This window comes from Ammospiza nelsoni, chromosome 6, assembly GCF_027579445.1.
Source record: "Ammospiza nelsoni isolate bAmmNel1 chromosome 6, bAmmNel1.pri, whole genome shotgun sequence".
In the NCBI taxonomy this organism is placed as follows: domain Eukaryota; kingdom Metazoa; phylum Chordata; class Aves; order Passeriformes; family Passerellidae; genus Ammospiza; species Ammospiza nelsoni.
The window spans coordinates 19,330,433-19,346,984 of record NC_080638.1 but is presented as its reverse complement, the minus strand read 5'-3'; the positions used below and the strand labels follow the sequence as shown (position 1 = coordinate 19,346,984).

The window sequence follows — 16,552 nt, the reverse complement described above, 5'->3', positions numbered from 1 at the left end:
CCAGCTAGCCAGTCCTTTCGGGCCGCAGGGTCGCACGGGGGATGCCCGGGAGCGGGGGCACACCTCGGGGCACATCCCGGGGGCCGGGCAGGGACCGCGCCCGCCGCGGCTGCGGCACCGGGAGGCTCAGGGGGCCCGGCGCACCCGCGGCGCTCCCGCCTCCGCACGGCAGGTGGCGCCCGAGCAGCGCCCGCCCGGCGGCTGCGGGGGCGCGGGAGCCCCGGCGGCGCCTGCGCGCTGCGGAGGCGGCGGCGGCGGAGCGGCCTGAAGCAGCCCGCGGGGAGAGCGGGCGGCGGCTGCGGGGGTTCGGTGTGTCGCGTCCCAGGGCGGCCGTGATCGTGCGCCACGATGCCTGCGGTATCGAAGGGCGATGGCATGCGAGGCCTGGCGGTCTTCATCTCCGATATCCGCAACTGTGAGTGGCACCGGGGCCGGGGCCTGGGCTGGGCCGCGCCGGCCGTCGCCATGGGCTGGTGCTCCGTGGGGCCGGGGCTTCACCCCTCGATCCCCTTCCCAGTGCTCCCCTCTTGCCCCTGACCCCCGCAGCGGGCAGCTCGGAGCGCTCCTGTCTCACGAAATGGCGACGCGCTCGGGGGGGCGGCGCGGCGGGGAGGGGGGACAGCATAAAGCATTTGCCCGTGGGTTTGTGCGTTTTGGGTGGGTGGGTTGGCGTGTTTCCCTCCCCCTTCACCGCCCCTGTCACCCCCCTCGCCCGTCCTTGAGTGTCGCGGTGGCCGCCCCGGCCGAGGGGGTGCCGGGGGTCGGTACCGCCGTTGTTCGCGATGCGCCGGAGCGGTGCCGGGGCGCGGGTGGGTGTGCGGCGGGGCAGGGAGAGGCGTCCTGGGCTCCTTCCAGATCCCTGAGCGGCTCTCGGTTCATCACGTCACTGATGGAAAACAGGCCTCTGTAGGCGCCTGAGAGCAGGGCCCTCAGTGCGTATGCCTAGGCTTGGCTTAAATTGGCTTGAAGATTCTGCTTTGGTGGAAATCGGCGCTTGGGATCAGTGTAATTAAAAATGGGATGGAGGGGGGTGTGAGTAGTTGCCCCCCGCCCCCCCGAGCGATGTGGGGGAGCGTGTCCGTGAGTGTGCAGTGGGAGAGGAGGAGTACAAATCTGCTGCTGCTTGGGGGAAGGGGCATGTGTGGGGGCACACCTCAGTGCTCAGTCTTCCTTTTGTCCGAGAATTGCATACAATAGTTTAATATTAATCAGAGTTAGAGATCTAAGTGTATGATGTGGCAGGAATTGCCTGGGGAAGGGCTAAGGTCGCTGTGGTTGGTGTGATGAAACAGCTCTATTTTGTCCACCTGTGTGTCTCTGTAGATCACTTGAGGCTATTTTAAAAGCAGTGGAGGAATGATATTAAGGTCTTCTCTCTAAAGATATAAACTGGTTTTGGGAATTTTTTAGTGTGAATTATGTTGTTCTGACTGGGCTTGCATTTGGATTATTTAGTCACACTGGCTTGAAAAACTTCAAATTGATGATTTCTAATAAAAAAAACCTGGCAAAGAAATTATACAGGTAAAATGAGACCATTTAAATGCTGCGTCTTTATAATCAGGTGATTTGGACATCGAGACGTGAACAAATTCAAGGTTGATAATCTTCCTTAGAGCAGAAGCTGTTTGAATGAGGGGGTTTTTCTTTTTCAAAACAGAGTTGCTGGTCCTTAGGTTGCTTTAGGCTTCACTCTGTTTGTAGAAGAAGAAGACCCATAAAATGTGTAGTGTAGCAGTTCCAGGTTACACAAGCGCTCCTGTGCTTTGTCTAGTTGGCCTTGCTATTTAAAGTGAGCATTTTCGGTGTCCTGGTGTTCTGTGCAAGCTTTGTGTGTAACATAGTTCCACTTGGTGTCATAGCAGTTAAGACTTGTTAAGCTGTTCTATCTACCCAACACAATTCACTGTGATTTTTTAATCATTGTTTTCATTGATTTAGCTAGAAGCAGTACGGACTTGATTCATTAGTGTTTAATGTCTTGCAGTTGGTTAAATTTGTCCATGCTTGTTTTTAGCGGAATTTACTAGAAGTAAATTCAAGAGAAGCATTTGGGCTCTTATGTTTGTAACATGTGTTCAGGGATGTGAAATAACCAAATTTAATGTGATAGGATATAACAAATTAGGTACTTATTTCCCCACGAGGCTGTGTGGGAATAGAGTTGAAGCTACCTTTGTCCATATGGGACAACAAATCTCTCATGCTCTAGTTATCTTCAGGAGACACAAAGATGTAACCTATTGGTGATACAAATAGAATGTTAACTTCGACTCTTTACACAAATACTGGTATATCTCTCATGTTTTGTCTCTGTCCAGACAGATGTTTGGGAGCTGTAATTACTTGTGTATCTTTCTTGTCTTCATAATGAAAAAAGTAGCAGCATCTTCTAAACAACTGCAGAAGAGCTGGTATTCCCACTAGTAGGTGATGTATGAAGCTTCCAAGTAGCTGTGAATGGCATTTGAGCCTTCCCTTCAGTGGAGCTCTGAGTGCTGCCAGCTAACCCTGGGCTAGCGCACACAGAGCAAGATTCACAACAGTGCTTCCTGGAGTATTCACAGAATTACTCTCTGGAGACTCTGGGCTCTGCAGGTACTGCTGTTGGCTAAAGCTCCCTCTTTGCTTCTTCAGGGAGGAGCTAGATGTTGTCAGGAACAAAAAGTAGCAGCTGTGGAGGTGAACAGCATCTTTTGACTAAGAAAAGAAAGCAAGTCTTCCTTTTCTGAGAAGGGAGGGGAGCTAAACCATGTGCAGCTCATGACCTCTATTTCTAGCCTTACAATTGGACTAAATATCTGATAGTTGCAGTAACACAGAAAGTTCTGCTGGCATTCTTAATTTGGCTTTGCTGAACTCCTGTATCTGTTTTGAATACTGCCACAAAGGCTTGGCAGTTTTAGTTTGCCAGTAGCCTTTCCAGATGATACGTAATGGTGAAACATGGTGTGTATGGGGGGGGTGTATGCACAGATAAGGATTCTACATTGTGGATGTCCCGAAAAAGGAAAGTGGAGTTGTGTGCTGGCTGTGTTCAGAGGGATGCACAGCATGTGATTTCAAATAATTCAAGGAACCTAAACTTCTGGGGGATACTTGTGTAAATTTTGACTGTTTACCTTTGGAAATGCTTGATCTCCTTACATCAAGATTTATTTTTTGGATATTGTATCTACAATGTCTGCAGCATTAAATAATGCAGGATTCTCTTACTGGTTGGATATGTTACTGATTTGGGAGTGATGCCTGTCTTGCCTATCTTTATACCAGTCTGCTACAGGCTTCACATAAGTCTCATTTGATAGCAGTTTTCAGTGTTTACAACTGTAGCTGATTGTGAACAAGCAGCTCGCACTACCAGCCTGTCTTTAATACTAAAAGCTTGGTTGTCACTTCTGTTTTGTTTAGACATATTTTTGGCACATGGTTTATCTATTAAACTTCTTGATTTTTATCTTAAATACTTCTATGTCAGATGTATTTTTTAGAGCAGACTATTTTAAAGTACACTGATTTCTCAAAAGTCTGTGATGTTTTTCATTAAAAACAGTTGGAATACTACTTGCAGCAGCAATTGTAAAATATTTCAAGGCTAAGAGAGGCTTCTTAGCACTTTGACTTTGCTCTAGTCTCTCTGAAGCTGTCATATTGAGTGTCTTCTTTCAAAATGAAATGTTCTTTATTCGTACAAAGATCAAGTGAATTTTTGAAGTATGGTAATAGAAGAAAATGAATTATCCTTCAGTTCCTTATAGCTCTCCAGAATTTTGTTTCAGGGCAGCTTCTTATTGTAGGCTCTACATTTTGCATATGGAGGTCCTAGTGCAGGTGGCAGATAAAAATATGTTTTAGGAAATAACCCTTTTAGATATCTGTCGCTTTGCCAGTAGATGCATGAACTTTTCTAGAGACTTGTTCATTTGGATTGTTTTGTAACATATATGAATTACTACAGTAAGTAGGTTTTTAGCTTATCTTTCATAGACAGCAGAGAAGAGACAAGAAAACTACAGGTTGAAAGCCAAACTGCAGTACTTGATTAGGATAGCCCAGTTAATGAGTTCTTGGTTGGTGTGACTGAGAAAATAGTCAGGTGTGGCTATGCCGTACAAAAGATGGTGGTGGAGTGGAGCTGAAAGTTCTGAACCCTGTGGTTTGGTGAAGTGCTGTCCAAACTTAGGGGTTCAGGTCAGGAGGAGTCCTTGTCACTGCATGGATTATGTGCCTCATGAACTAAAACCTAGCAAGATCTGCATGTGTTACAAGCATATGGACTCCTGCAAGAAATATTTATTCTTAAATAGTATGTTAAGTCTTTTCTTGTGTATGTACTGCAGAGCTGCTGAAGCAATTTGCTTATGTGAGATGGTGCTTTATAAATTCTCCAGCTGTTTTAGCTGACACATAGAGCATCAGGAGTCTGTTTTCATTTTTTTGAGTACAGCTTTATGCTTACCTCACAATGAAATACTTTTAAGTCATTTGTCACTCAACCTGTTCTGCTGCAGCAACAGTGCTCTCTGCTATACACCCTGAAAACCAGGAAAGCTTGCTTTTCTCCTTTCATTTGCAGCCGGTAATGTAGAAATAGTTTGTATTACAGTAGTAAGTGTACTACTGGTAACCCTCTGCTCCATGTTAAAATTGGGAAGCCAGTTCCTCTTAGGTTGATGAGATGTGTCTACACAGAGGCAAAAGCTGCTTTTGTCACAGGTTTGGAGGACAAGACAGTTCTTAATTTCCCTTGCTAGGTAACTGTCTTAACTTTTCAGTTTTGCCCCAGAAGTTGGACAGGCAGAGGAAGGATTCCTGAGTTTGTTCTTCAAATGTTTCTTTGTATGTTTTCTTCCAAGTTACTGTTTCTTTTTCCTCAGGCCAATTTTTTTCCTTAAATAAAATCCAACAAATATAATAAACAAAGGTCCATCTCTTCTCATAGGACTTAATGCATTAAATTTTCATTGTACTGGACAAGGGATAGTGTCCTGAAGCCGAACCTCCCAAAATGTGTCTTTGCTTCACTGCATTGGGACTGGTGCATCACGTTACAGATCAGCAAGTGGGGATTGAAAAAAGATAGTTCATTAAATTCATCATATGATGATCACCTGTTTGAATGGATGGTAGGTTATGAAGTGCATTGCAGGTGTAGGTAGGAGGGGCATGTACATGGATTAAATGACTACATGGGTATGTATAGAGTTATTTTTCTCTGTGGGAACAGCCACCCAGTGAAACAAACTTCACATAGAGTGAGTTGAGCACATACAGCTGGATTTAGTTATCTGTAAGTAATTATTATATGTCAGTAATAAGCTGTCACTGTATAGGCTAAAGCTACTGCATTGCTCCTCTGAGTTCTTGTTTGCATTGCATGTAGTGTTAAAGCAGGACTTGAAACACTTCTCTAGACAGTCAGAGACTTTTTTTACATGTATTCTTAGATTACTTACCTTTTGAAGAAATTGAAGGCAAAGCATGGTGGTTTGCTCTCCTGCTGCTTCTTCAAGGCTGTGGCAGTGCATCTAATATGGTTGGTTTCTGGCCTGAACAAACAGCCCTAAGGATGTGCTATAATAAGCACTAAGTCTTGCATCACTTGCTACTATTTGCAGGAGAGTGCTTTAAGGAAAACACAATTAGCATGAGATTAGTCTGAGGAGGATCTCTAAAGCAAAACTGATGCTCTTCCCATGGCTTCTCTGTCTTGGCTTGCTCCTGGTCATTTCAAAGAGCTCTGAGAGGCTGGGATTTTTTTTTGTTAGTGTTTTTTTTTAAAAATGTTTGTTTAATTTGTGCATGTTTGGCTTAGAGGAGAGTAATGGAGGAGAGATAGTAAAGAGTTAGAATCTTTCATGTGACATCCAACCTCTATTAGGTACCCTGGACTGCTTAATTTGAAATCCTTTGTATAAAGACTGCCCATCAGGACTGATAAGAGGAAGCTAAGGACTATTGCAGAGATTATTACATATCTGCATTAGTTAATGAGCTCAAAAGTATTTTAGGGTCCCTGAAGCAGTAGTTTAGAAGTGATAGCTAAACTAGGATAGGCCTCAAACTGTTCTTCTTTTTGAACATGAACTAAGGAGGTAGAAGAGAGTCCACAGTGACTTGTAGTAAATCAGTGCTGATACTGCCTTATCTTGTTGAAGGGAGTGTAGCTCTATGCTGTGAAAAGACTGGTCAAGGAAATGACTGCTTGGATGCTGTTCAGTCAAGGAAGGAGGAAGAACTCCTTTTGTACAAGCCTGACCCTGCACTTACTTCTTGGCCTGAAGCATATCTTGGCATATCTTCTTGGCCTGAAGCTTCTCTTTTGATAGGAGTCAATGTTGTTTTGCCACCTGAGCTGACAGATAGATGTTCTGTATGTCACAGAGTCACTTGGATATGAACTTCCAGTACACTTTCAGTTATTCTAGGGAAAGCTCTAGTCTTAAGCTAGACCCTGTTACCTGGTTACTTCTCATTTTCTCATAACTTGTGGGGCTTAGTTAGGAAAAAAAAGCCATGGTAAGCATCCAAAATCATTAAACTTGTATTAAGTTGTTGCAGTTTATTACATCTGGATTGAAAAGCTGCTTTTGTACTCTTATTTCTCTTCTCTTATGAGGACAAGGAGTTAATGGATTAGTGGATTACAGTAAAGCCTGTGACTCCCTTCTGTTTCCTGAGAAGGGGCAAATCTCTAGTGCCACAGTGGAGGAAGAAGTCAGTTCTGTGGATAGTAGTTCCCTTACTGTGCAGAATATTAGAAATGTCCTCTACATAAAGTTCTAAAATACCAGTAAGTCACTGGTCCCTGTCTTTAGATATCTAATCACAGCAGGATGTCCCAAGACACAATCCTCCTAAACTGCCTTTGTGCCATTTGTGATCTTCAGCACGACAGGCACCTCTTTTCTTCTGATCAAACAGATCTTGTGGAAGGACAGCATGCACTCCTGTTTCTGTTCATAACAGGATGTTAGCACGTCAGTAAACAAAAAGCTTCTTGTTCTGCAGACTTGAACAGGTTCATTTGTGAACAAAAGTGAAGCTATACTAACTTTTTTTTTAAAGGTGTCCAGTATTTTATTGTAGTCTCTCTGGATTAGTTGTGCAGTGAGTTTGTAAACAATTGCACCAACAAGCTCCTTCAGACTCAGATGGAGCTTGCACCTCTGTTGTAGTACCCTAGAGAGTTTAACCAAATGAAGGAATATATGTAGACAATGTGAGGATGGGCAAGCAGACCACTCTAATGTATTGCTGTGCAACCTGTCTGCCTTTCTTTTGCCCTCTTCGCTGCTGTGCTGAAGAGCCAGCTGAGAGATTAGGGAGAGCTGGAGGATGGATTTGGTGGTTTACTTCACGAAGATCATGATCTGCATAGCAAATGGCTAATCTATCCTCTAGAGCTGTAATAGGAGTATCTGTCCTGCTGGCAGGTAAAAGTAATGGTTTAATTTACTGATACAAACAAGTAAAAAAGCTCTCTCACAGAGGCAAAAATGGAGGCACTGATTACCTTTACATGCATATTTTCCTCTATCTCTACCATTTTTACAGTGGAGACACTATTATTTGTTTTCCCTGTCTTTCAACCAGTTTCTTTCTCTGTTCCCTGACAGCAGGGTTCCAGAATGCAGTGTAGCCTTTGCATCATGCTTGCAGGCTGTTTTAGCAGTAGAAAAGGCAAGTGGGTCATTTGATTGCTTTATGCCAACTGAAGTGTGTTTAGACAGTGAATGGGTGAACTTGTTCTATACCTGGTCATGTCTTCTGCTGTCACTGTCACTTGTGGTAAAGCTGGCATGATGTAGCCTTAGCCTAGACTTTGCCATCTTGCTTTTTTGTTGTTAGGCTCCCAAACTGACCTGCAGCAATACAAGGTAGTGCAGGAATGTGTGTGCCAGGATGAGAGCAGTTTTTAGGAACTGTCTGTAGCTGTCTCTTAAGAAGCACAGCCTTGAATCCAACTGACTCTCTAACTATCAATGTTTGTTCAAGGGAAGCTGGGTAGCAGTTTGGCAATGCTGTCTCTCCCACCAAAGTGGCCCATCAGCTTAGATGCTCCAAATGTAGAGGCTAAGGAAAACATAACCAGAAACATTCTTATATTTGGAAAACACTGACTCACAGCTCTCAGGGAAGATGCCTAACATCACCTTTGAAATTGAGAATTTATCATTTGTGTGAGAACTTAAGTGTTGTTCCTAAGTAAGTTTTCCTAGCCATTAAGGAATTCAGAGAAGTGCCTGCTCTTAACCTTGGTAGTATTTGTATTCTCTCTCCGAAACAGAGAAGTAGACTTGTCCTCTCTTCAAGGCCTGTTTGATAATTGATTGTGAACAGAGTTCATGTTATATTAGACCCATGATAGTGCCACAAAATCACTTACACTACTACTGGCCTTCAAGAAGCATGACAGAACCGTGGCAGGCTTTTTCCGTGTGCAAAAAGAGCTCCTATCCTCTGCTTTATAGTTCATGCCAGCTGACCTATAGTTGTGCATCTGTAATCATAAACTGTCAGATGGCCAAAGGGCAGGTAAGGCTAAGAGTGTATCACCTGTATGTAAATTCAAAACAAGTTATTGGCTAGGCTTAATTACACTGACTGCTGGCCTAAAGCAGATTGGAGCCAGATGAATACTGGGAACAACTAAAGTTTTGTGAAGTGATTTATTTATTTGTTGCTTCAGATGTTGACAGTGTGCCTGTGTTTCAAGGCCTTGCCTGCAGAAGTCTACTCTGCTCAGTATTTGTGTAGCTGCTTATAGAAAAAATGTTTCTCTCTTCCTTTGGGAAATAAATGTATAGGCTTGGTCAGAAGTATATCAAGGGGTTTGTATGAAAGTTAAGAACTAGTAGCAGTTCTAGTTAGCACAGGTGGATTGTATGCCTCAAATTTACCTTTAACAGTCTGCAGTTAGTATAGCAACAAGTTAATCCTGATGGAGCAGGTCACTGTCTGAGTGAGCCAAAGCTGCCTACTAATTCTAACCTTGAAGCACTTCCTTAACCTTGCAGCCCTGCTGCCAGGCTACTGTTAAGATATGTCAGGTTTTTTTCAAATGAATGGGCTCAACAAACCCCTTTCCTGTAACCTCTGTTTTCTCATTCTTTAGGTTGTAATGCAGAGTTCTGAACAGAGGAATGGAGGTGTATTTGTGCAGTACTGAAGTGCTGACTGTAGCTTGGATTACTGGGAAATACAAGAATAGTAGTTGGTTCTTTGATGAGCTGCGTGACTTACGATGTTCCCTACTCTATCTTTGTTAAACAAGATGGTAATTAAAGATAATACTGCTCTGCAGACTAAATTTACCTTCTCTAATGAAGGCAGTAGGCAGCATGATGGAGTCTGAAGCCTGACAAACTGCCAGATATGAAGTAATCACCCATAAGCACCTTGGACTGTGGTGGCTGGGTACCTGTGTGCTCAGTGCCCATCTTGGAGATGATGAGCAGCACTCGTACAGTGGGGCTGTAAGGCTACAAACACTACATGTCTGTGATGCAGAACAGCAACCAAAGCTTACTGACTTGCAGATATTTAATGGTAGTCTGTTAAAATGGTAAAAGTCTGAATAAGTGAAAGTGAGAAGGATACAGCCTGAACTCATATGGAACATAATCTTCTTGTGCTCTGGTTTAACTACTGTCCTACCCAGCAGTCTGTATACATGACATGACCTTTATTAAAGCTTCTCCCAGCTGAATGTGTGCTTACAGAACATTTTGTTAGTGTACAGCTCTGATAATTTCATGATACTGGGGCTGGGTAAGAGCCTGAAAATGTGGCAGAGCAATTTCCTTTGCTAGCTCTGAAATGAAAGCCTTTATTCCTGCAGCATAGCACTCCTTCAGCTATTATCATCTTGTTTTTACTGTCCTCAGGACTACTTGAGTGTTTTTAGTGATAGTAAAAATAAAAGATGCATATAGAAATTATTCAGTGAGTGCTGGCAAGTCAGAGTAATGTGTTGAAAACTTCAGTTAATCAAACACATTTTAACAGTGCCCTTCCACACTTAGTGGGACAGAAGATCTAGCTAGAAATTTGTTCTTGTTTTATGATACTTCTGTTTTCTTTTGTCCTTTATAATGGCAGCTGCCTTCCACTGTGAGGTTTTGTTTTGCTTTGTCATCCTCTAATATAAGCAGTTAATTGTGTTTATATAAGGTTACCATACAATATAAACTGCTGGAGTTGAGGAAATTTGGGGTTAGATACTTCAGCCTGGTTTTAACTTGTCATTTGTCCTCAGCATTGTGTGACTGCCCTCAGTGACATTTAACACTTGGTGTGCTAGTGCTGTTCTTTAAAACTACACTTTCAGGCTTGCATAGACTTTAATTAGTAATAAGATGAAAACTTAATTGTTCAACGTGAACTCCAATATATGAGTTAAACTCTTTATCACCTGCTAACTACTATGCTGTTTATGTTTGGTCATAGTCTGGATGAGATCATATACTGCCTTCAAAATAGAACAGCCTGAAGAAATTATTTGAAAGACTTTTGTTCATATGCTAAGTGATATGATAAACCTTCAGATATGAGTCTGGGTGTTCCTGTCATCTCACTGCTACAGCTGTGTGCATGGGGGTGGGATTTCCATGCTTGTGTTGCTGAGCCTGCAGACTATTTCTGCGAAAGGTGCTGAGTTCACAAATTCCTGAAGTATTTTAGTCAGGCTTTGCTTAATGCTCTGTTGCTTGCTTAGGACACAAAGAACCCAATTCCTAGCAGTAACTGATAATCTGTGAGTGTAGCAGGTAAATAATGCTGCTTGAAAGGTTTGCCAGGAGGTTTTGGTGGTTTTAAAAAAGTAAAAGATGGCCTTGATTTCATCTTGGGGTAAGAAAAGCTAGCAAATATGTTTCTCTTTCATCACCCTATTTTTAACATTTTAAAATTGTGATTATTAACACACTTGCTGAGGTTAGAGAAACAACTGCTAATAATTCCAAGTAAATATTGCAGTTCACTTCCCTTACAAACATAGGTTAAAGATACAGAGTAAAGACCTAGTTTCTAAATTTAAAAACTCAGGTTAGCAATGTCCCAGACTGAGCTCTATATTCTCTGCCCTGGTAAATTAAGTACAAAATCTCCACACTCTGTAGTTATGTCTTAATGAGATGTGTTCTTCCCATGGTAAAAGGGTAAATATACTAATAGCTTTAGGAGATTAAATTTTTCATCAGAAGCAGATGTATGGCTGAAAATAAGGGAAGTGTTCTAAAGTCTTTAAAAAGAAATACCTTACAAAATTGAAAATTGGAGTGTTGTTTATTTACATAAACATTTGCACCCTTTTGGGGTATGTTACTGTGGCCCCTGTTCTCAGAGGGTGGGACTCCAGAGCAAAGACTTGCTTCAGTGTAGTAATGAACTCCTAATGCTGGCAAGTGCCCTAGAAGCAAACATTTGAGTATCTCTGCTGTGTGCTCAGGACAAATAATCCAATTAAGACAAATCTGAAATCTATAAAGGAAGACACTTCAGGTCTTAGATTGCACGACTTGCTGCTCATTTATACAATAAATACTGTTACTGCTTTAAAACCAGCTTTCTTTAGATTGACAAGTTAAATTAGAACAAAACTCGTGTTGCATAATATATTAGGGAAAACTGGTTAGACTTTGTGATTCCAGCAGATGCATCTTTATAAATGGAGGGAACTGTACTGTGTTCTCTAGCTTTGTCATTCTAGAAGTTAATTGGAATTTCTAGGTCAAATTAAAACTGTGGACATGATCTTCTGCTTTATCTGGAAATCAGGGTGCATACAGATAGCAACTACAGTTTGTTTCAGAACAGGAATTGTAAATGATTGAGCTCTGAAATTGTGGGTTGTTTTTTGTCCTGTGGAGTGCCTGCCAAGGCACCCTGCCCTTAAGTCTTTTGAGCAGCAGCCTTTACAAAACACTGTAGTAGAATGTAAAAATGCGTTTGAAGTGAATTTGTGGGATCTGTAGGTGTTTTGTTAAAAGGACAATGCAAACTGAAGTAGTTGCTTCTGTAGTGGGCTTAACATTTCTGTTTGTACAGTGTGCTGTGGCTGCTCTGTGTCTGTTCTCTTGTGGTTGTTGTTAGAGGCAGATGAATACAAACCTGTTTTCTGCATCTTATGCAAGAGTTGGTTTCAGAAGTCCTAACTTCAGTTTATTTTTCTTGAGTCTAAGTCAAGAAATTGCAAAATCTAGATTCATTTGTACTTAACAAGGGATTCCTTTATACTTTGCTCTTAAACTATCCTAAGGCACTTGTGTTTCCTTGAGTTACTTAGTCACCTTTTATAGGGCCTGCTGTAAATTCCCCAAAGGAATAGTAAAGGGAGGATTAACAACCCTAGGATGACACATGCAAATGTAGGGGAAGATTTAAATACTGTGAGATGTTTCTGTTGAAGAAAGGGGTGAGATTGGAGGTGCTTTGGGATCCTGGTCATGATGTGCTCTTCAAGCCTCCTCACATCCCCTACTTGCACATTCACAGCTGTAGCTGTGATCCCAGTGGTGTGGGGAAGTGTGTGGTGTGAACACAGGGCATGTGATCCCCACGACTCATAAGGTTGGACCAATTTGAATCAGGGCTAGGACACTTTTACTCATAACCTTGTAGCAAATACATGTGGTGAAGAGGGAAGGAAGGTGTCATTTTCTGCTGCTAGTTGATGTTTGGCACACTTGAAACTGCCTGAAACTTTTGGGAAATGGACAAAAGTTTTAGACTTGTTGAAATTTTGAATAGGTACAGGTCTGAATTAACTACAGAACTAAATGGCCAGATCTGCATTGCTGAAGTGTACTTCACTTGCTTCCCTCAGATGGCAGGCAGCTGATCACAATGCCTGAGCTGACTGTTTTACCCTTCTGTTCTACTCATGTAGGAGACAGTGGACCCAGATGTCTGTACAATCTCAGTCACCAAAAACTAAAATGCTAAAGAGTAATAAGCTGTTTTGGTTTGAACAATGCAAATATTACTTGAATAAGTTTGCATTATCACAATTAAAACTGCAGCTGTTTCTCCATGTAACTTGAATTGGTACTAGAAATCCCAATATCTGTTCTTGAAATCAAAAATGGATATGAAATACTAATGGTGCTAAGAAGCATAAGTCATCTAATAAAGTGTGAATTTTAACTATTTCTGGTTTTCAAATGACTTTCATGAGGTACATTGAAAGTCTGAACTTGTATCCTAACTGTGTGAGGTCTTGAGCCTTTGGACTCCTTGTGAGTTTACTGCATTTCCTCTTCAGTCTGTGAAGAATGTTTTTAAAGCTGTTGAACTGGATGACTGTTCAACAGAAATAATAAATTGGCTTGTCCTTAAGGTGAGAAATAATCTGAGCTGCTTGTTTATAGGATTGTGCTTAGGAGAGTTGCTTCTTCAAAGCACTGTCAACTTAGTAATCACATAGGAAGTAAAATTCACTTTTCTCTGGGCAGTTTCAGGAATAGAAAAACTGGAGCATTTGTGAAAGTCAGTAGCAGTGGCATCTCAGGTTATATGCAAGTGACACTGTCTAAAGTCTGCAAAGCTTCTTGAAACTGGGAGGTCCTTAGAACTTCTCAAATTCCTGTACAAAGTGATGCTTAAGTTACCTCTGTTTGTATTTGGTTCCAGTGATGGAAATGGAGAGTTATAACTCCTCCTGTTGTTTGTATGTTCACAAGTGAATGTTTCTGTTTGGGTGAAAAGATGCTTCGGGTGGCAGAGGGATGTCCAAAGCATTGTGTCCTGATACGTATTCTTTTCATTTCAGGCAAAAGCAAAGAGGCAGAAATAAAGAGGATAAATAAAGAACTAGCAAATATTCGGTCAAAATTTAAAGGTAAGTGGCTTGAACATACCATACTATATATATTTCTGTAAGACTTTCTTTTACGGAGTTTTGCTTTTACATGCTTGGACATCTTTTGTCAACTGCTGACTCAAGCAAAATGCTGAAGCAGTCTGTTAGAATTACTGTTGGAAACGTTCTCTTAACTCTAGAACCTTCTGACAGTCCTGTGATTTTTTGCCATAACAGAAGCCAACTCCTTCCTCTGTTAGGGAATTCGGCTCCTGGTCACAAACTGTTTCTAGTACTTGCCCTCCTAACCATGTGACTACTCAGCTTGTTTGTTTCCAGAAAGCTGCGAGGCTTTGAATAGTTTGGAGTAAGATGGGTGGACATTATTATTTCCAGTAAAACAGCATCTGTTTAAACTTTTCTTCCTTCCTCCCTCTTCAGCCCTCAGCCCTTTATGGAAGTAATGGGTTAGGCTGACTTCTAGCAGAATTAAATTGTAATGTGTAGTTGCTGAAGCTATACTTCTTGACCACAAGCAACAGCAGTACAAATTATTCATATGAAACAAAGGATATGCAGTAACTAATTTCAAGAGGCAGCAATTAACTTTTAAACAACACAAGATAAAACTCATGCTGTTAGCTGTATTCAAGTTGTATATGTGGTTTCAAAGTTTAAAGATTCTGAGGGATAGTTGGGATGTTTTTAAATAAAATTATAACAGTTGTGGCTGTGGCAACTTTTGTTTAAATAGTTCTGGGGCAGTGTGTGTAGTTAGGTAAGATATTGCAATGTGGAGATCATATATGTGCCTTCAGAATCTGCTGGATTTGTAGTAATTCATTTACCACAAATGCATTGGCTGTCCTGGCTTAGAGTAGCATATCTACTTGATGTATTAACAAATAACTTTTCCTGAACTTTGTATGATCTGTGGCTATATTTTAAGTAGTATGTCTCTTAAAGGTGTATGAAGACCTTTGGAAAACTGAGTATCATGAACAGCTTAGAAGGGAATAGTTCACCACAATGCAAGACACTCAAGAAATTATTCAAAATTAAAAGCCATCACATGCCTCTTTGTTTTCATTTTTTTCTTAGAAAAATAGGTAAAAGTACATGAACAGTTAATTCTTCTCTGCTTACTCATGATCGTGGAGAAATTATCATAGGAATCTCTGGCTATGTGGAACCATAAATCAGGCAGTGATCAGAGAATAGAGGTGCTTTCAGCAAAGTAGTGTCATAACTTTAGCCTGCATACCTTATGTAGCATCCTTTAAGCACTATTTACATAGCCTTGAATAAAGGCCTGTATATGCTCATTCAGTAGCTTGAGTGGAAGATGGCTAAACCTTCTTGTAGTTGATCCTCATTATGGTTTATTACTAAATCTGTATGGATTTTGAGTGGAAAATTTTAATTACCTGAAGACAGTAACTTTATGAAGCCTGAGCAAAAACATGTATGCCACAATTTGGAAAAAGTTGTGTTTAGACAACTTGTGTAACTGCTTGAAGCTGTGAGAGTGTGAGGAGCTGATAGCTGTGTTATCTTTCTGCTTCAGGAATCCCACATGGACTTCATACTGTGTGGTTCTTCCTTGCAGAAGGGTTATATGAAAATTAAGAGACCTTCATATGCATTTTATTCTTGGTTTAAGTGGCGATTACTCAGTTTAGCCTAGTTTCTTTTGATGCAGCTCTGACCTGAAAACGTTTTTAAATAGTTTGGATTAAGACAAATGTGTAATTGTGAACTTAAGAGGATGTCCCTTGTTAAATAACTGTGGTGAATGCTGGTGCCCTGAGTTACTGGTCCTTCCTGGCCAAAGATGCAGCTTTTGGACTGGCTCTATGGTTGTAATCAGGGAAAGGTCCAAGAAACAAGACCTTTTGACAGAGAAGCATGACACCAGTGTAGGAGTCTGGTCTGCCTCTGGGCCTTCAGCACACACTGTTGCATTACCTGGATGCTGATCCCATGTAACCTGCAAGGTGTATTCTTACACTGTTGCAGACAGAGCCTCAATATTTCTACTTTTGTTTTAGCATGCAAGTAACTGTCAGGCCTGATACCTGCCTTATGTTTGGGTAACTTGGTGTTGAAAGTACCCTTGTATTTAACAAGTTGGGATAAGGTTTCACACCTCTGCACAAGCAATACTTTCCTTCAACTGATGGAATTTGTGCTATGGCTTTGGGTTCTGATCCAGCTTTTGTGCACTGAGCTCAGCAGAAATTTAGAATCTCTGTACTTAGGGTTACTCTGTCTCTTGTCTAAGCATGAGGAAGCTCCATTGCTGAGGTCCCTGTGTCCTTGACAGTTGCTTTAAATGCTTCTGCATTAACTGAGATAAGAAGAATGTACTAGAGAGAAGCTACACCAGTGTGATAAAGGAGAAGCTGTAGGAGTAGAGTGTGCCAAGATGCTATTCCTTCTGTTTTACACGTTCAGCCTGTAAGCTGATTTTGCTCCCATGCTTGAACCAAACTGGAAGTCCCAGCATTAGAGCAGTAACTGCTTTGGGAGTGAAAAAATATCCAGTTTATTAAAGTGTCTTCAGTGACAAACTGAATTGTTGGAAGTAAAATCAGGCTTCAAATATGACAAGTATCAGTTGTATCTTTTTTCTGGTGCTAGTAGTATGGTAAATAAATACTAGTTTATGGATTTGTATGGATTGTGTGGCACAATTATTCAGCATTTGATATAGAGGGCTTGGACTGTCACTCCTACAGAAATACA

The 16,552-nt window shown here is 41.5% G+C and overlaps 1 protein-coding gene across 4 annotated transcripts in view; it reads left to right on the top strand.

The window, feature by feature from the left end:
• The first annotated feature begins 242 nt into the window (after positions 1 to 242).
• AP2A2 (adaptor related protein complex 2 subunit alpha 2) overlaps positions 243 to 16,552 on the top strand; it is a 44,291-nt gene continuing 27,981 nt past the window's right edge. For all 4 annotated transcript variants that reach the window (XM_059473483.1, XM_059473480.1, XM_059473482.1 and 1 more), the window contains exons 1-2: positions 243 to 415; positions 13,775 to 13,843. In XM_059473483.1, coding sequence (XP_059329466.1) covers positions 349 to 415; positions 13,775 to 13,843 — 136 coding nt within the window. In that variant the 5' untranslated portion in view covers positions 243 to 348. The remainder of the gene's footprint in view (positions 416 to 13,774; positions 13,844 to 16,552) is intronic.